General features: G+C 41.4%; 1 protein-coding gene across 2 annotated transcripts in view; it reads right to left on the bottom strand.

Annotated features, from left to right (window-relative positions):
- TIAM1 (T-cell lymphoma invasion and metastasis 1) overlaps positions 1-23,924 on the bottom strand; it is a 357,887-nt gene that overhangs the window by 84,473 nt on the left and 249,490 nt on the right. For both annotated transcript variants that reach the window (XM_011954980.1, XM_011954981.1), the window contains exons 8-12: positions 23,421-23,606; positions 17,682-17,828; positions 13,436-13,510; positions 10,038-10,208; positions 2,949-3,053 (exon numbers count right to left, since the gene is read on the bottom strand). In XM_011954980.1, coding sequence (XP_011810370.1) covers positions 2,949-3,053; positions 10,038-10,208; positions 13,436-13,510; positions 17,682-17,828; positions 23,421-23,606 — 684 coding nt within the window. The remainder of the gene's footprint in view (positions 1-2,948; positions 3,054-10,037; positions 10,209-13,435; positions 13,511-17,681; positions 17,829-23,420; positions 23,607-23,924) is intronic.

Raw genomic sequence — 23,924 nt, 5'->3', positions numbered from 1 at the left:
GCCCGGTCGATATCTTTGTATTTATAAACCTTAAACTGAAAATCAGCATTTCCTTTTATCCTAAATGAACGTAGGCAACAAACATAGTAAAATAGTAGCAGTGCCTGTGACTCTGTCACGAACAGAAATCACAGTTATTTTCATATCATGTTTTAGCTGCTGCTAATGTCTCAAAATATTACTTATTCTCATCGTTCCTCAGAACAGTGGTAGCTATTAGATCTACCGCTAGGTCTTGTAATTTAATGGTCTAGCTATTAGGTTTATGTCTACCTATTAAGTCTTATAATTTAATGAGCTAATAAATAAGAACATATATTACCTATAATTCAAAAAATATTTTTGAGAACTATTTCAATATATTTAGGGCACAGGTAAGCCTATGTATTCTATTTTATGCGATTGAAAATATCATTCTGAGAAGGGGTCTAGAGGCTCCACCAGGCTACCAAATGTATCCAAAGGACAAAATAGTTAAGAACCTTGGTCGAAATAGAGGTTTTGCAGGACTGTGGCATTTGCATCCTTAGAGATCTATGGGCTGGAGACTTTCTGCAACAGGCCAAGAAATAATACCATGGTCTCCCTGTACTTTAGATTCTTTTAAAATACATATATAGCTATCTGCATACAAAAATTGTAGATCCAAACAGACTAAGCTTGGCACACCTTAGTCTCCTATGTTGGAGGAGACGACACAATGGGCAAGGCTTAAAAATAATAAATGAGTCCATATAATTTCAAAAACTATGTCTGAAGTACCTATACCTCTTGTGTGTAAAATATGACGAACATGGAACCTGGTTAGGTAAGATCCCTACAATTCAGGATGCAAAATATTCATTAACCCCAAGACGCAAAATATGTAATCTAATAACTCTTCTAGTGTTAGTAGGAAAGCACTTCCCTTTTTTAAGTAAGAAAAAAGGGTTTTCTTTCCTCTACTCATACAGCAGCACCAAGAACTGGCCTTCTCCCTAGGCCAGAAAAAGAATACATCAGCTCTCTCTGTTAAACGTACTGAACACAGAAAAAGAATACATCAGCTCTCTCTGTTAAACGTACTGAACGGCCGGGCGTGCTGGCTCAAGCCTGTAATCCCAGCACTTTGGGAGGCCGAGATGGGCGGATCACAAGGTCAGGAGATTGAGACCATCCTGGCTAACCCGATGAAACACCATCTCTACTAAAAAATACAAAAAACTAGCCGGGTGAGGTGGCGGGCGCCTGTGGTCCCAGCTACTCGGGAGGCTGAGACAGGAGAATGGCGTGAACCCGGGAGGCGGAGCTTGCAGTGAGCTGAGATCGGGCCACTGCACTCCAGCCTGGGCGACAGAGCAAGACTCCGTCTCAAAAAAAAAAAACATACTGAACACAGAACAGTTACCGATTTAAGTGATAGTTTAAAAAGGGCTCATTATTTTCATCATCTTCTATTGCATAACATGCTAAAAGTGTTACAAAAGCACACCCTCTCTTGTATTTCCTTAAAAGCCCTTAAAGGGGCACGAGGTAACTTTTTAGGTAACAGAAATGTTCCAAAGCATGATCGCAGTAGTGGAAACAAAACTGTATACATTTGTCGAAACTCATTGGATTGTGTCCTTAAAGTTGGCGAGGGTTTTCTTAAATGTAAAATATACCTCAATAAAGTTGACTAAAAACAGAATTTCCTACTCATTTTTAAATCATGCTTCCCTTTTCCAAAAAGAGAATAATACTTGGGTTTAAACGTTCAGTTCCGCTTTCTGTGGTGAAACCCTGTCTGAAGTCACTGTTATTCACACATCCATGGCAAGCAGTCAGAGCCCCCAGAGGAATGACTAAGTACAGAGAGAGCACAGGAACTCCAAAATAGAGGCGCCTTGCTCCCAAAATGTTTCTTTCCTGGAACTGACAAACGCAACACTTTGCTAACAAGCAAAGAGCTTGTCACTGGCTTACTGCAATAACAACCATTGTAATTTACCAAGTAAGCGTATTATCTCTAATCTGTGTAAAATCCTAGAAATTAAGTGTTAGCATTTCATTTTTTTTTTCTTGGCCAGTTCCATATGATTAGTAAGCAGGTCTGATTCATAACCCCAGTCCCATAAGTATGTTCAAACTCAAATATATGTAAATGTCCTCGAGAAGCTATATAAATACAGTTCCAAAAGACTAGGACATAGATGGCAGCTTTCTTCACCCAACAAGATTTGACCCAGCAGTTTCAACATGCCTACGGATGTCACACAAAATTAGAATTAGCACTGTTTTCTGTAACGACAAGCAGCCGATCTTTAAGTCACCAATTTAAAATAAAAGACTGGCCATGCGCAGTGGCTCAAACCGTAATTCCAGCACTTCGGGAGACTGAGGTGGGAGGATCACTTGAGCCCAGGAGTTCAAGACCAGCCAGGGCAACAAAGCAGGATCCTGTCTCTAAAAAATAAAAATAAAAATAAAAAATTAAAGTTTGTCGGCCATGGTGCTATGTGCCTGTGGTTCCAGTTACTCAGGAAGCTGGCACAGAAGGATCACTTAAGCCCAGTAGCTCAACGTTGCAGTGAGCTACGACCACACCACTGTACTCCATCCAGCCTCGGTGACAGAGTGAGATCCTGTCTCTAAACAACAAAATAAAAACACCAAAATACAATAAAATAAAAGACTGCCAATGCAAGGAAAGCTAGTATTACAATAATGACTCAAGTTCAATGTAAGAGAAAGCTCTAGATTTTGCTTCTCATGATAGCACTGCACTGCTTCTTATGTAAACGAACGTGGTCATGCTACTCTGGAAATACTGAGCTAAGTAAAGCCATCTCCACCAACTTAAGGGCTCTGCATGAAGCTCATTTATTTCTGAACTCGTTCCACTCCACCAACTACAATTAACACAAGAACACTCATAATTTGAAGATAATCTCCCATAAAATGTGCTTGGACAACAGTCATAACATTACCAGCTCATAGATGTCTTCCTCGGGCTGCGGAACATAGTGCTGCATTTTGTTTTCTATCAGAAATTTCAGGCGCAGGTAATGAGCACAATGATCCAGTTGATGTGTCTGGGACGAAAGAAAGAAAGAAAGAAAAAAAGAAAATGCCTGTTCAATAGTAAATAAGCACAATTAGTTCTCCACCAACATATTATGTATTCCCATGACCAAGAGAGGTTTTTTGTGGTTTTTTTTTTTTTTTTTTTAAACAGAGTTTCACTCTTGTCGCCCAGCCTGGAGTGCAATGGCACAATCTCGGCTCACCTCCTGGGTTCAAGCCATTCTCCTGCCTCAGTCTCCTGAGTAGCTACGATTACAGGCACCCACCACCACACCCAGCTGATTTTTGTGTTTTTAGTGGAGACGGGGTTTCACTATGTTGGCCAGGCTGGTCTCGAACTCCTGACCTCAGGTGATTCACTCGCCTCGGCCTCCCCAAGTGCTGGTGTGAGTCACTGCAACCAGCTCAATAGAGATTTTGATACTAAATGGGGGTATAAGGTTTCTACACGTCTTAAAAAGTCTGCATCGTAAATACAAACTTTTAAAGTCACTTTCATTGAACACACCGGTAACATTCCGAGGGTATCTCAGGATTTAGTGGCAACAACTGACTCACATCTCCACTTCTTATTTGATTCATTGTGCTAACACTGGTGAAATTTTCAACAAAACACAGCAGATCAAAAAGGTTCTTAAATATAACTTCATAGACAGGTGATCAAAGAACAGGGTGACAAGAAAGGCAAGAAAATACTGTATTTACAATGAAAGAAGAAAGCTGTGCCCGGGCAAAGTTGTTTTTTTAACCACATGGGGACAGTGGTTCAGTTAACAGTTCATTTGCAAGCAAGTCAGTGTGAAGACTTACTCGAAGTGAAGTGTTGGACTTCAGTCTTATTTACATACTCCCCAAGTGAGACTCTCTCCGGGGGCAGTGCTAACAGGCATGTGTCCAGCTATGGAAACACACTGAATGACTTGCTCAAAGAAAACAATTCTAAAATTGAAATTTTCAAGGCTTCTCCTTCGGTCTAGGATGGGACAATAGATTTTTTTTTTTCTGTCTAAAAAGTAATCCTTGAATTAATTTTGAAGAATAAGTAATAACAGCAACATGGTTTTATAGTAGACAGTCAAGAGGATACAGGGAAAAAAGAAAATGCTCTCCGAAAGTGACACAGCAACATGAAAATATATTGCTAGAGATAAAATGTTTAAACCAATTAATTTTTTTAAGCATTCTTATCTTTTAAAGATATATCCTAAAGCGCTAATAGATAGAAATGATATAATATCTGGAATTTGATTCCAAAATAAATAAGAGCTGGGGGTGGGAGTGAGTAAATAGATAAAACTTAACTCGATCATTACAGATGTTAGGTGATAGATACATGAGAATTTATTACATTGTTCCCTATTTTTATACAAATTGGAAATTTTTCACAAAGTAAATATAAAACCTCTTCACATTCAAAGCTCTACAGGTAAGAATTATTTCAAAATAAATAAAATTAATTTTTAACTGGTTCAGTACTCTTTCTACTTAATCCACCCTCAAAATAACACTTTTAAAGTCAAACTAACAGCATTCCAATAACTATTCCAGTAATATATATTCAGTTATATCTAATGAACTCTTAGATACGCCAGACACCTTGTGCAGTAGTGAGAATACAGAAACTAACAAAACATAAATGCAGTCTTCAGGACTGTCTGCAGCTGCAAGTAAAAGCCATGTAGATGTGGGAAGTGAGGCAACAGTGGTTTAGCATTTTAAATAAATACGTACATGCAGGACAGGCAACCTGCATTCTTGCAAAAGCACCTTTCCAGAAAGTGGAAATGAGTTCACTCTGAACACATAGCAGAAGGATAAAGTTTTCTACCAGTGATTCTTGGGAACCCTAACCTTTCTCCTCTCCTGAGTAACATGATAGTTTGCAGCCTGCTGTGCCGCACACAGATGCCATTTACCGAACACGTCCCAGTGCACCTGGCTTTTGTCCTTTCACTGTCTGTATTTGAGACCGGATGCTCAATGTCCACCAGATCCATGATTGTTGATATCAGAGATAATAAGGGTGGAGGTGAAAGCCCGGGGAAATATAAAACAGGGACTTTTTAAGTGTGCTACCTACTGCTGGAGAATCAAGATAAATAAACAACAACAGAATACTAATATTTAGGGTGATGTGTTGAGCAAGAAAAGTTTTCCTAAGAGAGATCGAAGCTGCAAATGCTTCCCACCTACCTGGGTCCTCACTGAAATCTTTAATTAGAAGCAAAAATTTTGGTTCACCATCTGTTTCCGACTGAGGCGGAAGGGAAAGAAATGAAATTTCATGGGTTCTTAGTAACAGGAACAAATCCACTTGGAAACCTTATCATCATCATTAATAAACACTTTGTGGGCACTCCTTAATGAGACTGCCACGGAAACAGACTGTCTTCCAGAAAATCAGGCCAAAACAGCAACCTCACCTAAGAAGATTCTGGTTCCTGAAACTTCAGTGTGAGAGACAGCCCACTGTCAGGCACAGATAGCCTAAGGAGGTCCTGGTGTGGACTGTGGAGAACTCCATCATCCCCTAAATGCTACAGCGCTGAAAACATTTCTACATACATGCAGAGAATGTCAAGGCACCTCACTTAAATTGTGTAATGCACTGTGGAGAACTAAAGAATGATAACTATAGTAATGGTAATAAGAATGATTCTTGGCTGGGCGTGGTGGCTCACGCCTGTAATCCCATCACTTTGGGAGGCCAAGGTGGGCGAGTTGCTTGAGCCCAGGAGTTTGAGACCAGCCTGGGTAACATGGTGAAACCCTGTCTGTATCAAAAATACAAAAATTAGCCAGGCAGGGTTGGGGTGGGCCTGCAGTGCCGGCTATTCCGCAAGTTGAGGTGGGAGGATTGCTTGAGCCTGGGAGGTCAAGGCTGCAGTGAGCTATGACTGCACCACTGTACTTCAGCTGGGGGACAGAGTGAGACCCTGTCTCAAAAAAATAAATAAGTAAAAGGAAAAAAAGATTCTTGCCACCAACCATCATATTTTTCAAACTTGTTTAAGTTACAATAATATCTTGATAACTTAAAAAAAAAATCAGCACAAGCAGCGAACATAAAAATTATAATGGTCTTACTTGTAACTTAAGAGCCCTAATTTTGGTCAGTAAATAGTTACTCTCAAAACAGGACAGTGGATCAAAATATATACCAGTGTGTCTTATTATTTTGGTAAAAGGTTCCGAGTTATGAGCCCTTGTTAATCATGGCTGGTTTAACATAAAAAGAAAATCTTAATGAATTAATTAAATCAGATCATCAGAACTATCAAGAACAATTTTGTGCTCCTCAGATACCTGTTAGTCAATATCAAAGCAAGTCAAACAACTAACCATGTTCAGAATACATCTTTGTGCAAAAGAATTTCAAATGTTAATGGATATCTAAATATAGTAATTCTAAATGTATGGCCCTGCTTTAGACATAAAACATTCAAGTGAAAATTCAAAAGAAAATTCAGACTTGTAAAACAGTCAAGGAAAATTCACTTAGGAAAAAATTTAAATGGTATAAATTTGTTTTCCAATGTACATGTACTTAAGTTACTAGCATTTGATTCATTTTGAGGCAATCTAGCCACAAATTATACCATAAGTATTACGGTACAACAATTTTGAGTTTAGTTGGCATAGTTTTTAAAATTCGCATCTTACTATGACTATTTCAAAGGATGAAACAGCAAAACACAATGTAGATATTTTCAGTAGTTTGCACCAATTAAAATAGATAACATGTCTCAGAGTTTACTGCCTTAGATCTCCTAATCCATTATGTTTTGCTCTTCCATTTCTCTTCATATTCTTCCATTTCAAACTTCTAGAAGACATATAAACATGCAATTACTGCATACAGAAATACAAACATGTAGTCACTGCATACAGAAATATGCATCCACATACACACACACAAAGTGCTATTGTAGAATTTCTAAAGATATTTTCCCTCCCCTTCAAAGTAACGTTTTCTTTCTTTAAACGCCAATGGTTATAGCTATCCAAAGCCATAGCTGACGTAGTAAAAGCATGAGACACATGGTCATATGTGAATAATATCAGTAGGTATAAACGAATGAAAATATGTTGCAATTATTTTTGTACTTGTAACGATCAGAATATATCCAAAACCTATAGGCCAACATGGTTACCTGCTATACTTAGCAACAATCATTCCAGTAACATCTCTGACATGAATTGTATATGAAATGAAGATCTTGAAACTTTTACTATACCAGAACTTGACTGGTGCTCAGATGGCAGATGGCAAACTGATGTGAAATGATGTGGATCAAATAGAATAGGAAAGAGAATGAGCTGAATGCAAGAGACAGAAGAAACAGATTGATTATTAAATATTAGAGAAAGCATCTATCACCAGACATTGAGAATAACAATAATGAAACAAAAGACAGGCACTTTTACAATCATCTTTGTTTTCAGTGGGGCAGGGGGGAAATATTCACCACGATATTAGATTGTTAATAACATGGGGCACTGTTTTCCCCATTATCTCCTTCCCTCTTAAGAATAAAATCAGATCCACTAATTACAATAAGGTGTTTTCCAAGGAAGAAGTAAGCTTTAGAAGGCACCTGGCCCTGAGCATACTGTATCACTTTTCCTACATGGGCGTTTTCCCAAAGACCATCAAATTCTGAAATGCACACACACGTCTTCCATTTTTAAACTCATGAGATTTTTTTCTGTATGTGTATTTCTAGTACAGATGGGGTTTTGCCATGTTGGCCAGGCTGCTTTCGAACTCCTGGACTCAAGAGATCTGCCCTCCTCAGCCTCCCAAAGTGCTGGGATTACAGGCGTGAGTCACTGTGCCCGGCATAAACTCATGAGATACAAAGCTTGTTCCACACCACGTTGTCTTTGCTTTTATTTCTGTGTCTTAGGAAAAAGAACTGGGCCCAGGGAAAATTGGGCAGGACTTTTACTGTTGGAGAAAGGGATTTTGTACCTTAATGATGCCATCAGAAACCCTTCAAGTGACAGAAACAAACACTTTAAAGGGCATCAGTCCACTACATTATCTAGATATGGTCTCTAACTGTGCAATGACAGTATTATTCTTCATTCCCCTAGTTTCTTCCAAAGCAAAAGCTTGAAATATACGTAAATTGAGCCAATCATTCATTGCTTCACTCATTGATCAATCTTCCACCAATCAATGGTAATTGGAAAACTTTGGCTTAACCTTCAATTCCCAATTGAGTTGAAAGCCAGTGTGGGCAGGATGCTCCAAAGCCATGTTATTCCTCTGGAAACACTTTCCAGAGTTGGGCTTATACAAAAAGGCCAGAAAGTCCTACTTTTAACACCTTCATCTGCGGATCTGACAATAACTCTTCAGCTCTGCAGAATGTTAACGCATCTCTAGAGAACTGTGCTAATCTATAAATAAAGGAATGCAGAAATCCTCTACAGACCAGTTTTGTTAAGTAATTAACATGAAAAAAACTGTGAACAGAGACACCATTATCTCCAAAAGCTAGAACCCTCGTACATGAAGTATTCAAAGCACATAGAGAGGTGCTATCATTTATTTTTAACATCCATGTCAGGGCTGACTTTGGTTACAGCCCAAAACCAGTGATTCTTCTGTTTATCCTCCACATCCATAAGACATTTTAAGAGGCTAATTTGAGCTGGACTGTTCCATTTCCCTGATTCATATGAAGAGCCATGTTTCTTCTTTAAAAAGCCGCCTGTGATTTGCTTTTTTCAAAATACAAAAATTGCTGATTGTAGAACTACAAAACTGAGGAACTTGTGGAGGTAGTGAAAGTCATTCAGTATTTACAAACATTGTGTTGAATGATGAGATCTTTAATACGTCATTTTATCCACCCAACTTCTTCTAGGATAAAATTGTGATAGAAAAGCTTTTCATTTTTTTTTCTTTTAGCAGCCCCAAAGAAGACCAATTCGCTCCCCTAAGAATATATTCTAGATTCTTCTGAGCCTTACTGATTGTCCTTCCTGAAGACTAAACCCAGGTTCTGAGAGTTCTTGTGGACTCCCGGCACTGCAGGATGCACCCAGCTGTAGAGAAGCCAGACGTGGGTTCAGTCTCTCCTTTGCAACTGACTGTGATGTGAGCTCAGGCAAGCAGCTAAGGCCCTCACTTCCTCCATGGGTACAATGGCAAAGTTTCAGCTCTTTCTCAGGCTCACACCTGATATGACTACCACATAGAACTATCAATGCTATTCGTTATGTAAAAATAAAAACAAGCATGCAAGTAAAGTTCTTCTTTCCTCTCTCTCCCCTAACTTAAGGCCATTCACCTGGCTGCCCATCGGGGGAAAAATGAAACCAGGTTAACTTTGAAAAAGATCAAGGCATTTCTTCCATGGTTTAAGGTGAAAGTAGAGAAAAGGAGCTCAATCATTTGTCCTGTTTCTAAAAAGGCTAATTCTGTGTTCACAAAAGAGGAATTTCCCACCAATGGAGGTCACACTTATATTTCCTTCCATTTCCCCAAATTCTAAAGATGCCCATAGTGTATCGGTTACTGATTAAAGAGCAGGTGACAAAACGGTACCCATAATATGATGCCACTAAACACATGTACATGTTTGTGTGTGGGAAAAAGAATGAATGGTCAAATGTCTGAACGTTTACAATGGTTATTTTTGGATTTTGTGAATAAGGGTGGCCTTAATTTTCTGTTGTGTTCTTCACCTAGATTTTCTAAAAGGTTTGCAATGAGCATGTGATACGTGCATTAGAAATCTATCAAACACACATGTTGAAAGATGCTACTTAGAAGAGTTCCTCTCCTTCCAAAGGTGAAGCATTCCCTAATATAATTATGAATATTATCACAAAGGAATGCAATGCTGCTCGAAATGAAAGAGAGGTGTGTTTTAAGCACCTTCCTCTCCCACATGACTCTGGGTTTCCACGTGTACCTTAGAAGATTCCTACACCCCATTCTGTTCTTGGAGAAACAACCCAAAGCAGCTCCATACCTTGCAAATCAGCTCCAGGGTGTCCCGTGCAGTGTCCCCTGGCCGGACGACCGTCAGGGCAGGCTGATTATTGGGCAGACAGAACCAGGATGGAGTGAAATACTCGTGGACCCAAATGTCGCAGTCAGGGTTGTGCTGGTGAACGTTAGGTAAGACCACTTCTTTCTCCCTCTATAACAAGAAATAAAGTTAGCAGGGCACCAGCAGTGGAGCTCTGACAACCCTACATCCCCAGGCTGCACACAGGAATCACCGATTCCTATGAACATGGCCCAGGGCAGAAGCAGAGGCAGTGGTGGGAGGAGGCAGGGGAACCCTTGGAGAGAGAGAAACTACTGAGAAAGCAGATTTATGGTGCAATGGGGAGATTTCAAACCTCAGCTGTGAGGCAGGCTTCACACCTGGCCCACAGCATCCATAGGTGATCACGGCATGAATGAGTGGGCATCAAAATTTGGAAGAAAGAAAGAAAGGGGTCACCCATTCAGCTCAGCTTCATGGTTCTTATTTCTTCCACAAACTCATTTCAAGTTTCAAGCAGGGAATTCCTACAGCAAGCATATCTGCCATGTGAACTTTACAGTTCAAAGCAATGATGATGCCCCAATAATTTTTTTTTTTTTTTTTTTGGAGATGGAGTCTAGCTCTGTCGCCCAGGCTGGAGTGCAGTGGTGCGATCTCGGCTCACTGCAAGCTCCGCCTCCCGGGTTTACGCCATTCTCCTGCCTCAGCCTCCCGAGTAGCTGGGACTACTGGCGCCCGCCATCTCGCCCGGCTAGTTTTTTGTATTTTTTTTAGTAGAGACGGGGTTTCACCGTGTAGCTCAGGATGGTCTCGATCTCCTGACCTCGTGATCCACCCGTCTCGGCCTCCCAAAGTGCTGGGATTACAGGCTTGAGCCACCGCGCCCGGCCAATAATTTTTTTTTCAAAAAGATAATGTTTTAGCACTGCATATTTACATTTATAGACAGCATCATTTTTGTGCTCTCCTTGGACCTTCAGCACGACCCCGGGGACAGAGAGACAGTTCCATTTTCCAGATGGAGGTCAAAGAACTTGATGGATAACCTCATGGCACAATGTAGCAAAAACAAGCCTCCTTTGCTGCCATCACTGTATCCCCCCATCACTGTGCCTGAGGACCAGGGAGTGAAACGAAGTTTGTGAATGTGGGAGAAGGGTCCAAAGTCCTCCTTCAGCAGCTGGGTTAAACCTAAGCAAGCTAAGCAGATGAAGCAGAGGATGTTCCTGAGATTGATACAATGTTAAGTTGCTTAGATGGATACAATGTTAGGAGCCCACCTCCCGCCCCCCACCCACACAACAAGTAAGCAAGGAAAGAATGATGTTAGATTTCAGCAATGTAAACATAATATTGATGCTCAATATATGCTAAATAATAGGCCTTCATTATGGATTTATAAGCAGGCCATTAGTTGGTAAATATGTACCTACTGATCAGTAAGAACAAGGCTGGTATCAGCAAATTACAAGAAGAAACAAATTTCCCAATGAAGGCTGAGAGGTGGTAATACAACCTCTGTTCATAAGAAGAATGGAATCCAAGAATGGGGAAAGCGTTTTGGTAAAAGCCACTAAACTAAATCCAACTGCGGAAGGTAATTTCAGCCTTGACTTTAAACAGAGTTGCTTTAGCAGATAAGCTGGACTCCAGGGCAGGAATTGTCAAAAAGCAATCAACATACCTAAATCCCATTAACTATAATTGGAATCTTCTGACTCTGTTCCAGCGTGCCACATTAAATAAATGCCCCTTAGCATTGAATCAACCCAAGTTTTGCATCTAAACACTCTGAGAACAAGGCATTCTAGCCAGGATGTGGGAGAAAGAGGTATCTTGGAAAAATGGAAAACCAAAAATGCTACATAGAAATCCAATGGACAAACTTTTGCAGTTTCCAAGTTCTGTGGTCTAGAGAAGATATCTCAGTATTAAATGTGTACTAATAATGGTATGCAAGATGAACTGTCCAACCTCAGAAATGACCAAGTTAACATCAAAAACTATGCTTGCATTGCACATAGGCCCCCAAACTGAATTTCTTCAAATTTCATCAGAGACAGATGCTCAGACAGCGGCCATGGATGAGTATTTCCAAAGACAGTGGCCTTTATATCCAGGATAGCATCATTCATTAGCAGTTTGGGTATGAAGGAAAGAAAAGGCCTTCCCATGACCACTCTTCTCTCTTCCCCCTCCAATAGCAGAACTCCCCATGGCACTCTGGATTCTGAAACTCAGTTCCATCTACAACATGAGGCTGAGCCACTGATGACTGACACTACTTGGTTACATGGCAACTGAGGGCTGAGTTCTGTCATATTGATTCTGAGCCTGAGAACCAGAGGATCACACCAAGGTCACATTATCGACATCAGACCACCCCCCCATCCCCCACACAAACAGGCTCCCAGTATCACTACTAGGGTCTTGAAAATGAGAGACATCTATTTATTTAGAGGCTGAAAAAAGTGGCCAATAAAAAAAAAAAAATCAGTATTTTTATGGGCTTTCAATCAGAGCAGTTTGAAAGCCCCTGTTAAATCCAAGTACAAGGCTGAACCAAGTCTGTGAATCTTTTTTTCTTTTCTTTTTTTTTGAGACAGAGTCTTGCTCTGTCGCAGGCTGGAGTGCAGTGGCTCCATCTCTGCTCACTGCAAGCTCTGCCTCCTGGGTTTACACCATTCTGCTGCCTCAGTCTCCCGAGTAGCTGGGACTACAGGCACCCACCACCACGCCCAGCTAATTTTTTTCTGTATTTTTAGTAGAGATGGGGTTTCACCATGTTAGCCAGGATGGTCTTGATCTCCTGACCTTGTGATCCGCCCACCTCGGCCTCCCAAAGTGCTGGGATTACAGGCATGAGCCACCATGCCCGGCCGAATATTTAATTGAATACTTGACTTGGGAGGCAAATGCATTTTTGTTGTTTTTCTTTTTTAAAAGAACACACTATCAGAACAGTTCTTTGAAACTAATGGGAGCAAAACAGCATGTGTGGGCAGAGAGGGAGGGTAGTAAGAACACACCTCTTTGGAAGAGAAGTTGTACACAGAAAGAAATTGGCAATGGTATAAAATAATCAGCTATTCAGAACCCAAATTTCCTCTTACATTCTAGTTAGAAACTCACACATCGAATGGTAAGTATGAGAAATGTGATGTCAGCAGGAGAATGTTCTCGCTACCACTCAGTTTTAGATATAAAATGATTTTCCATCTCTTGTTGACTTATTACATAACTTTTAAAAACTGATCATTTCAGTTTTTAATATTGAGTTTACTTAATTTTAGTAGCTCAAGACAACACGGCACCATGTATGTGTTGATGCATTTGTGGTACCTTTAGAAAAGAAAACACACGTTTATTTTTACCTTGCCATCTGGAACAATGTCATCAAATATTCCTTCTAAAGACTTCTTTACAGCTTCGGTTCCCTCTCCAAACACCTGCATATACAAAAGTACCATCTTAAAAAGGAATCTGGGCAACAGGGCATACGAAACCTAGGAAGGGGGAAGGAAATGGGCATGGCTATGACAAAACCTTTCACACATGTTCAGATACTCCTACATCAAATCCCAAAGCAGGTACAATAATTTACGGGAGCAGACCTGGAAAAACACATCCCTCTATCTAGATCACTTCCCTATGTCTTTGACAGTTTGGAAAAAAAAAAAAAAAGTTTGCTCTCAAATCTGGATAATTCATCTCTACTTAAAGAAAATAGGCTGGGTATGGTGGCTCATGCCCATAATCCCTAGCACTTTGGGAAGCTGAGGCGGAAGGACTGCTTGAGCCTAGGAGTTTGAGACTAGCCTGGGCAATATAGTGAGACTTCATCTCTACAAAAAAAAAGAATTACATTAAATTAGCCAGGCATGGTGGTGTGTACCTGTAGTCCCAGCTACTCCAGAGGCTAAGGTGGGAGGATCACAAGATCACATCACTGCTCTACAATCTGGGCAACGGAGGGAGACCTTATCTCAAAAAAAGTAAAGAAGGAAAGACAATAGGCTAGGCATGGTGGCTAATATCTGTAATCCTGGTACTTCGGGAGGCTGAGGCAGCAGGATTGCTTGAGCCCAGGAGTTCTAGACCAGTTTGCTCAACAGAGTGAGACCCTGTCTCTCCAAAATTTGAAAATTAGCCATGTATACTGGCATGTTCCTGGAGTCCCAGCTACTTGGGAAGCTGAGGTGGGAGGATCACTTGAGCTCTAGAGGTCAAGGTTGCAGCGAGCTGAGACTACACACCACTGTACTCCAGCCTGGGCAACAGACTAAGACCTTGTCTCAAAAAAGAAAAAAAGAAAGAGAAAAATATAAATATAAATAAAAGAAACTAGCAAAAGCAACGAGCTAGATAAACTCACAATAAAGCATTTCTCTTATAGCCTCATATACCCGACCAGATACTTGTAAATAAAAATGTTTGCTTTGTAATACTTTCTTAAGTAGAGCATGAGAATATTATAGTTTTTTACCTCAACATGGCAACATAGAGTTTTTTTAATTTAAAAAATAGAAAATTGTCTCTTCTTTGAAATGTAATCAATCCTGCTAACTTAAAGGTATCATGAAAATTAGAATACCATGTAGCATCAGGATAATGTACACAATTAAGAAAAAGCCTTTCCTCCATGCAAATAAAACATACAAAAACATACAATGTTTTTAACTTTTGGTAGAGATAGGGTGTTGCTCTGTTGCCCAAGCTGGTCTCAAACTCCTGGCCTCAAAGAATCCTCCCACCTTTGCTTCCTAAAGTGCTAGGATTACAGGCATGGCCACCACGCCTAGCCAAAAAAAGAAAAAAAAAAAAACATAATTTTTGTCCATTTCAAATTACAGAATTAATGAGTAGATTTCTACTGGGATGTTTATGGCTAAGCAAAAGGTTCTTAAAAACTCCTACTTTAGGGGGGAGGGGGGAGGGGGGAGGGATGGCATTGGGAGTTATACCTGATGTAAATGACGAGTTGATGGGTGCTGACAAGTTGATGGGTGCAGCACACCAACATGGCACAAGTATACATATGTAACAAACCTGCACGTTGTGCACAGGTACCCCAGAACTTAAAGTATAATAATAAAAAAAACCTCATACTTAAAAATTAAAAGAATTGTTTGACATTACATTGTGCTTTGATTTTAGAAAAATGTTAAAACATTCTATTGAATCCATTTAAATTCAGTCATATATTTCAGTAGAAATTGGCGGTAACGTAACCTGGTGCCAATCAAGCAGAAGCACATGAACAAAGGGTTTTGCTAGAAAACAAGTCCAAACTGTGAAGTCCAGAAGCAGTGGGCTGAGCCAACGCTCAGGGCAGAAGATACATACACAGTGACACCACCACCTCCCAAAAGAAGAGAAATGGGCCGGGCGTGGTGGCTCACGCCTATAATCCCAGTACTTTGGGAGCCCAAAGTGGGCAGATCACAGGGTCAGGAGTTCGAGACCAGCCTGACCAACATGGTGAAATCCCATCTCTACTAAAAACACAAAAATTAGCCGGGTGTGGTGGCCGGCGCCTGTAATCCCAGCTACTCAGGAGGCTGAGGCAGGAGAATCGCTTGAACCCGGGAGGCAGAGGTTGCACTGAGCTGAGATCACGCCATTGCACTCCAGCATGGGCAACAGAGTGAGACTCTGTCTCAACAACAAAAAATGAAATGCTGATCATTCATGTCCTCCTTTTGCAGGTTTTAACTGAGAACCATCAAGTCTCTTATGTGATTTTTTCTCATGAAATGTTGACTTTCCTCCACAGTTTTTTCTTTAGATTTACATAAAAGCAAAACCCATGGAAGAAAGCTCAATGATCTACTCTCCCCAAAGACCACAGGACAAACTGCAAAACTGCTTCAGTCTCACACTCGCTTAGCATTTGCTCATCTGCTTTCTGCAGGTTCCATCAAGGATAGGGAAATGCCACATTGAAACAGTGAGTATCAGCCAGGCGTGGTGGCCCACGTCTATAATCCCAGCACTTTGGGAGGCCGAAGCAGGCAGATCACTTGAGGTCAGGAGTTTGAGACCAGTCTGGCCAACATAGTGAAACCCTGTCTCTAGTAAAATTATAAAAATAATTAGCTATTAGCTGTACGTGGTGGTGAGCACCTGTAATCCCAGTCACTCAGGAGGCTGAGGCAGGAGAATCGCTTTAACTGGGAGGCAGAGGGTGCAGTGAGCCAAGATTGCACCACTGCACTCCATCCTGGGCGACAGAGTGAGGCTCCATCACAAACAAAACAAGCCAGTGAGTATCATAGTCAGCTAAGGGACTCAGTGCATCAGCTTTCAGGACTAATCTCTTTTCTAAAATTCATTTCTTAAGTAAGTTAATGGCTGGAACTGTCAGAGCAAAAAAAGAGAGATCATTCTATCAAGTCAGTCGATGACGTCTTCTCATTTTGCGTAAGGGCACAGGGTGAAGAGGTCAAACTAGCAGTCTTAGTCATGACCTCCAAAATGCTGAAGGCCTGACTTTCCAGCCACTGCAGCCCAGAAACAGGACATTCTTCTTCCAAAAGACTACAGATGCTCATGTACCTTTAGTCCCTCAAATCTAAACAAGCAGTTCTGGAGCTACTCATTTCTCAAAGTCAAAGGGCAAGGAGGACAATAACAACAGACAGTGAGTTTCCCGGAGTAACCCCCGCAGGAGACTGGCCTTCGCGAGTGAAGAAGTCAAAGAAGTCAAATTAACGGGTAAGAACTGGGCGGCTGCACATGGTCAGCGGACCACCCGTCATGGCACCAGGCTACGTTGTGCCCTCATGACATACCGAAATCCCGTTCCAGCCCCTGGACCTGAGCAGAAGGAGGCCGTGGCAGTGGGCAAGCTCTCTCGGATTCCTGGCTCCTCGTTCCAGTAGGCAGAGGATCTGCCCATTTAATGTCAACCCCAAAAAGTCAAGGGCAGAGAATAATCAGATTTCCCTGGAAGATGCCTTTCATGCAGTGCCAAAGGCACCTTAAAAAGCATGGCCAGGCACAGTGGCTCACACCTGGAATCCCAGCACTTGGGGAGGCTAAGGCAGGTGAATCACGAGGTCAGGAGTTCAAGACCAGCCTGGCCAATATGGTGAAATCCCATCTCTACTAAAAATACAAAAATTAGCCGGGCGTGGTGGTGCGTGCCCATAGTCCCAGCTAGTCGGGAGGCTGAGGCAGAAGAATCACTTGAACCAGGGAGGTGGAGGTTGCAGTGAGCCGAGATTGTGCCACTGCACTCCAGCCTGGTGACAAAGTGAAACTCCATCCCAAAAAAAAAAAAAAGACTGCACTCAGGTGCCCACTTGGCTTCATTGCAGAGCCCTGCTTTTTCCTGAAGACTCCGGGTGAATTGTGCGCTTTGAGTAGGTCTGTAATTAACAAGGGTTTGGAAAGGATGCAGGTGGGAAACTGCAGCTTGGTGACAGACTAATAGTAGAGTTCAACGTTATGGGTATGCATTACCTATTAAAAGTGTCTAGCACAGCTAGCTTCTTTGTGTCAACTAGTTGATTTTAAATAACACTCAGCCTCAATGAAGAAACACATACATCCCAAACTGAAGTGGCCACAGAAGCGATCTGTGTGGGCTCGCTTTTCATCTGCTCTGGAACCTACCTGATTAATACTTGGACGTCCCTGCTTCTTTTTGGAGGTAGTATCCAGACCCCACAGAGAAGAAAACCTGCTCCTTCGCTTGCTTGCGGATCTGGACATGGCCTGAGTACGTCTTCTCACTCCAGTTTCACCAGTGCGCGCTGCCACCTGAGGATGGCAAGGACAGGCAGCCACAAGGGAGATGCGTCAGGACCATCCACCTATGTCTTGGGGCCCCCTTAAGTCCCACCCTTCAAAAAACCCTCCTCCATCATGCCAGCCTACCCTGACCCCAACGCCTAAAATATTTAATCCATGACCCAGATATACTGGGACTTTGAGAGCCCTTCATGGATTCAGAATGGAAATGAAAGGTTGGCAAATTCAATCCTTGTTTGAAATCACCAGCAAAAATACATAATATAGGAATAAAACATGTATGTTCTGTTTCCAAAAATGACATGTCCTTCTGGTCACAGGCTTGAACTACAACAGCAAGGGAAATAAGCCAGGCTTTCTCTCCAAATGCTACAGAGTTGTTTTTGCATTCTACTGAAAAATGGTGCTCAAGCGTCAGCAACAATAGTGGAAAAACAGCAGATTTTTGTTCCTGGGTTTCCAGGTTAAATCTAAAATTACCAATCTCTACTATTTTGTTTGCTTAGGATAGATATAATCACGTTTTAAAATCAGGCAATTTGATGGTTGGCCCCCAACATCCATCCTCTATTCCATCTTAGTCAGAAAAATCTCAAAAGTAGGCCAGGTGCGGTGGCTCATGCCTGTAATCCCAGCACAGCTCTTTGGGAGGCTGAGGCAGGTGGATCACCTGAGGTCAGGAGTTCAAGACCAGCCTGGCCAACAGGGTGAAATCCTGTCTTTACTAAAAAAAAAAAAAAAAACACACACACAAAAATTAACCGGGCGTGGTGACAGTCATCTGTAATCTCAGCTACTTGGGAGGCTGAGACAGGAGAATTGCTTGAACCCACGAGGTGGAGGTTGAAGTGAGCTGAGATCACACCACTGCACTCTAGCCTGGGCGACAGAGCGAGACTCTGTCTCAAAAAAAAAAAAGGAAAATCTCAAATACCTCAAATGTAAGTGAGCATGCAGCCACTAAGTCTAAGATGACTTATTTTCCTTGCAGCAGGGCATGGATTGGGCTTAAGTTCTGGTCAATGGCATATAAGCAAAAAAACTATTTGCAACTTCCAGGAACTGTGCTCAATGGGAGGGGGTTTTCTGTTACCCTTTCCGCTATCCTATCTGTTTTCTTTTTCCTGATAAAAGGAAGGTGTGTGTTGTGGTCAAGGATGTCCCTACCCGAGCCTTTTCAAGGATGGCAGAATAACAAGACAAAAGAGACCGGGCTCACTGAAGATGAAGGCACCTTACCAGACTTCCATCACTTACGTGTCCTACGTTTAGGTAAATGGGAAAGAAAATTTGTATTTTTTTGTTAAACAAAAGCTAAACTCTGTCGAGATATTACAACGCACCAGCAACCCAGAGAAGCATTTCTTTTTCTTTTTCTTTTGAGATGGAGTCTCCCTCTGTTGCCCAGGCTGGAGGCCAGTGGCACGAACCCAGAGAAGCATTTCACAAGGGAACACCCTAAATGTAAATCTGTCACCAGGATAATTGCTCAAGTCGAATCTCCACCAGGACTCCAGAAAGTCCTCCCAGGCAAAACATTCAGGCTTGAACTTTATCCTACAGGTGGCAAAAGCAAAGTCCCAGGAACTTAAGGGAACTCCTGCCAGAAGATGTCTCCATGGGCCACCCACGGGCTTGCCTTTCAAAAAAAAGGGAGTGGCCAGAGGAACAGCAAGTCAGACTTGAAATGAAACTTCTCCACCCACTCTCTTGTTGCCAGAGGTGAATGTCTTGGAACCTACTTGTAGATTCCCACACAGGCAGCTCCCGATGTGACAGATGCCAATTGGCAGCAGTGTAGGGGATGAGGCACTGTTGGTAACATGAGGGGCCTCCCCAGCAGTCGGCCTGTTGGTTGGAAGGCATGCCTCTCTGGGGCTTCAGTATTGACAATGTAAACACCGCAGAAGCCCCATGGGTGGACTGGCAGGGACCCCTACGTACATTAAAAACAGGAATCAAAACAGCTTCTCTACGAGGGTATTAGAGGGAAGGTTTTTGGACCCAAACAAAAATAGGAAGATGAGGGAGCTGAGAGGTCTTGCATTTTTGCATTTTCTCAGCTTAGCAGGTTAAAAACAAAACAACCCAGATTAGGGCATAGAAAAATGTGGTATCCAAGACACTGGTGGGAATTTTCATGAGAAAGATCTTAATCTAAGATTACACTGGAGATGTCACAGGGAACAAAATCACAAGACAAACACACCGTAAGATACGCCAAAATTTTCTCTATTTTCATCACTTTCTCTGTTAAAGGTAAACAAGGGTTGTAAAACGAGTAAATTATAACCTGCAGACATGCATAGGCTCAAATGACTATGTCAACACTGAATAAATGGTGTTAAAAATTTTTAATTCTAGAGGAAAAAAAATGTCCATTTGGCCTCACGGTCATACAGTCATTTTATAAACAAATCCAGTCATTAATAGTGACACATACATAGAGGCAGCCGTATAAATATGTCGACATATATTACCGTTTGCTTTCTTCACACACACAGCAATACCTGTACTTACCGTGTCTAGTTAATTGTTCTAGTTAATTGTTTACTTATTTCTTACCCTTCTCTCCCACAAGAATGTAAGCTTCAAGAGGACAGGAACTCTGTTGTTCAGTATAGTCCTAATCACAAAGATAAAACTGACGGATGCCAGGCACGTACATATATTTGTTGCTTGAACAAATAAATACATAAATACCACAAAGCAAAAGCATATCCTATGTAACATGGTGACAACAAAGAAAAGGTAAGTCTTCAGTTTACAATTTCCAGACAAAGAGAGCATGAAAGAGAAATCCATACACCCAAAAACATTCTCAGTTAACCAGCTGACTAGTTAGTTTAGGCTGTTTAACAAAACACTTTACTTAAGTTTCTTATAAGCAGTATTCTAAATTGCTTGGGGCCTTGTAAACTGCAAAAGTAACCACTACCTCCAAGACAATAATGACTCAAAATGAGCAAAGGGATTTAGAAAAAGGGCTGGCAGAAGAACTGCTGGACCAGAGCTCAAGAGTTTCTCAATGATCTTTGCCCAGACAATGCCTCCCTTTGTGGCCTGAACCTGATTACTCTATCATTCTGCTCATCTGTGCAAACAAGAACAATGATAACCTTCTTTCAAAGAGTACAGCAGGGGCCCTTCAGTTAATTACTGCAAATCACGCAGCATTACCGGAAGCTTTCTCAGTGAATGCTACTTCAATTGTAGCTCCAATCTCCCCGACCCAGCCCTGTTACCCTCACACCTCCTCCTTCCTCCTCCCCCACTGAAAAGAAGAAAAAAAAAAATCTGGACAAAGACTAAATTGAAGAATGTTTCAACCACAAGGAGAAAAAAAATCCCAGGGGTCAAATGACAAGGGGAGGAGGGAAAGAAAATAAGAGTCCCTAATAAATCAGACTGTAAAATTCCCTGCCCGGGATCTTCCACAGGAGCTAAAGCAACAAATAGGAACAGACACCCAACAGGCTCGCCTGATTTGTTCTGTCTGAAATGAAACCCCTCACAGAAAAGAGAAGTTGCAGGAACATATTGAAACACCCAGACTTGTATCACTGACAAAGCGAGCAAAAATCCAACAAAGGAACAGACAGTTGAACGTATGGAGTTCAATATTCTTTAAAACCACTGACCAAAACACCTCAGAGTAACTAACTCTCCCATCCCCATCTTCAGCTGGCCAAATTTTAATAGCCTGCCCCCTGAAAGAAAAGTATACACACACATCACAGACACTGAGAAGGAAATTAGAGGGTCCGAAGATGAATTATGGAAGAGTAAAACGGTAACCTTCTCAGGGAGGTTGCGCCCCATGACTTTGAAGAAAATAATGAAAGCATACAAGTTTTAGGGAGAAAGCAAAATTATTTTCTCCAAAATCTACAAGGCACAGTAAGAGGAGGGAGCCACTTCGATGCTCAAGGTTTAGTATTAATACAGATGGTACCTCAATGACACCACGAGTTCCCCTCATAAAAATGCGCCCTCAATGGATGATATTCTGACGAGGTGATAAAGAAGAATTTCTATCCTAGTTTTTTGTTTGTTTGTTTTTGATTTGCAGAATAGGCGAACTGAGATTTGGCTAAGTTAAAAATGGGTGTCCAGGTCTCCGAGAAATAGATCTGGAGTCAAAAACTGAAAACCTTTTGTAAGTTTATTCAACACAGCACTTTGTCCCACTACTGAAAAAACAGGATTTAATAGCTGTATGGAGAGGTGGTAGCCAGGGAGACCAAGAGCTGAGCTGTAATTAGCAGAACAAATCAGGATGCCAGTTTTAATAACTCCAGAAATTGGTTTAAGACTTCTTTAAAAATGTAAATCTACCCCTAATTATCTGAATGATGATGCTAATCTATTTATAAAGAATACAAACGCCTCTGACTGAATTATAGCTCTGAATGCAATCGAAGGGTACAGCTGACAAAGCAAGAGAAGAACAGCACAGCTAAGGTTTTACAAAGCTGTTTCTGGAACCTGAGACTTAACATTTAATTCCCTAGCAAATGTGCTAAGGTGCAGTACATTTTAAGTGGGTGTCGACTTGGATAGACGAAAACCATGTTACTCATACAGCAATTTTTGAGAAGGAGCCAAAAGTACACAAAGCTGCTCGCAATTTAGCAAGTACAGAAATTACAGATTATAAACACACAACACAACTACACAGTCTGCCGCCATAGAGGTCAGATGGAAATTCCCTTCCTCAAGCAACGCATGTGTTCAGCCGGCGAATCACGGAGGTCGCCTTGCTCTAATGCATCGGGTATTCGTGGTCATCAAAACAACAGTAAAAATAAAGTGAAATGGAGATCTCCAAAGAGATCTGTGTTCCATATATGGTGTATGTATTATGTGTATGTGAGTGATTGAGTGAGAGAAAGAGATAGAATGAGAATGCATGTGTGTGTGTGTATATATATATATATATTTTTTTTTTTTTGAGACAGAGTCTCACTCTGTCGCCTAGGCTGAAGTGCAATGGTACAATCTTGGCTCACTGCAGCCTCCTCCCAGGTTCAAGCAATTCTCAGGCCTCAGCCTCCTGAGTAGCTGGGATTACAGGTGTGCGCCAACACACCCAGGTAATTTCTGTACTTTTAATAGAAATTGAGTTTCACCATGTTGACCAGGCTGGTCTCGAACTCCTAACCTCAGGTGATCCACCCACGTTGGCCTCCCGCAGTGCTGAGCCATTGTACCCAGCCTGAGAATGCATTGATGTATGAGAGTGAGCACTCCACTCACCATTCCCACAAAGTTAATATAAAAAATAGGTATTTGGGTTCCAAACATGACACTGCCTGAAGATGACAAGAGCTATCAACAAATACTACAAGTGAACAATGCTGAAGATGGTACCTTTCATATTTTCTTTGCACAATAGCTTAGGTTCCCCCATCAAGAGATGCTTAAGTAATATATTTTGGACAGGTTTAAATGAAAATTTGCATCCACTGCAATAGGAGGGCATTTCAGAAATCCACACACAGCAGGAAGCTCGAAAAACACTTAGGAGACTTGTCAAGTCCTGCTCAGGATTAAGTGTCAAGCTTAATGTTTTTCAAAAATTCATTAGCTTCTACTCACCAAGGCATGAAACGATGATACGGAAAAGATTCCAAGGCGACCCATGGCCACTTTCGTTGGTCGACTTGCAAAAGCAAGAAGCCTTTTGGGGTTTGGCAGCTCCCCACCCTGAAGGCTGGCTAAATAACAGCGGAAACGAAAGAGGTCCATTTGGAACTGCTCGAGATTTTGCTCCCAGACAAAGATCTACGGTAGTGAAAACATGGGAAAAGAAAAAGTGAGAAAACGGGAAACAAATGTTAATATTTTCATCCTATACAAATCTACATGTCGTAAAGGCATTCACTATAATCCTAAGGAATAAACAACAGGTACCTAAGTTTCTTAGTTACTTATGTTTCCTTCTACAAAGATCTACAGCCATAAATTCAGCATACTAAATAGAAAATGACAAGTTCCTCTGTTCCCTCCTATCTTGGAGTTCGTACTGGGGGCATGATAGGTCTGTCACCTCCAAGCTCTGGGCCACAAACACAAGACTGAAGAAGTAAAAATGTAGAGATT

The sequence above is a fragment of the Colobus angolensis genome, unplaced genomic scaffold, assembly GCF_000951035.1.
Source record: "Colobus angolensis palliatus isolate OR3802 unplaced genomic scaffold, Cang.pa_1.0 Scaffold390, whole genome shotgun sequence".
NCBI classification, from domain to species: Eukaryota; Metazoa; Chordata; class Mammalia; order Primates; family Cercopithecidae; genus Colobus; species Colobus angolensis.
Note: the sequence above shows the minus strand (reverse complement) of the source record. Positions and strands in the feature narration are given on the sequence as shown.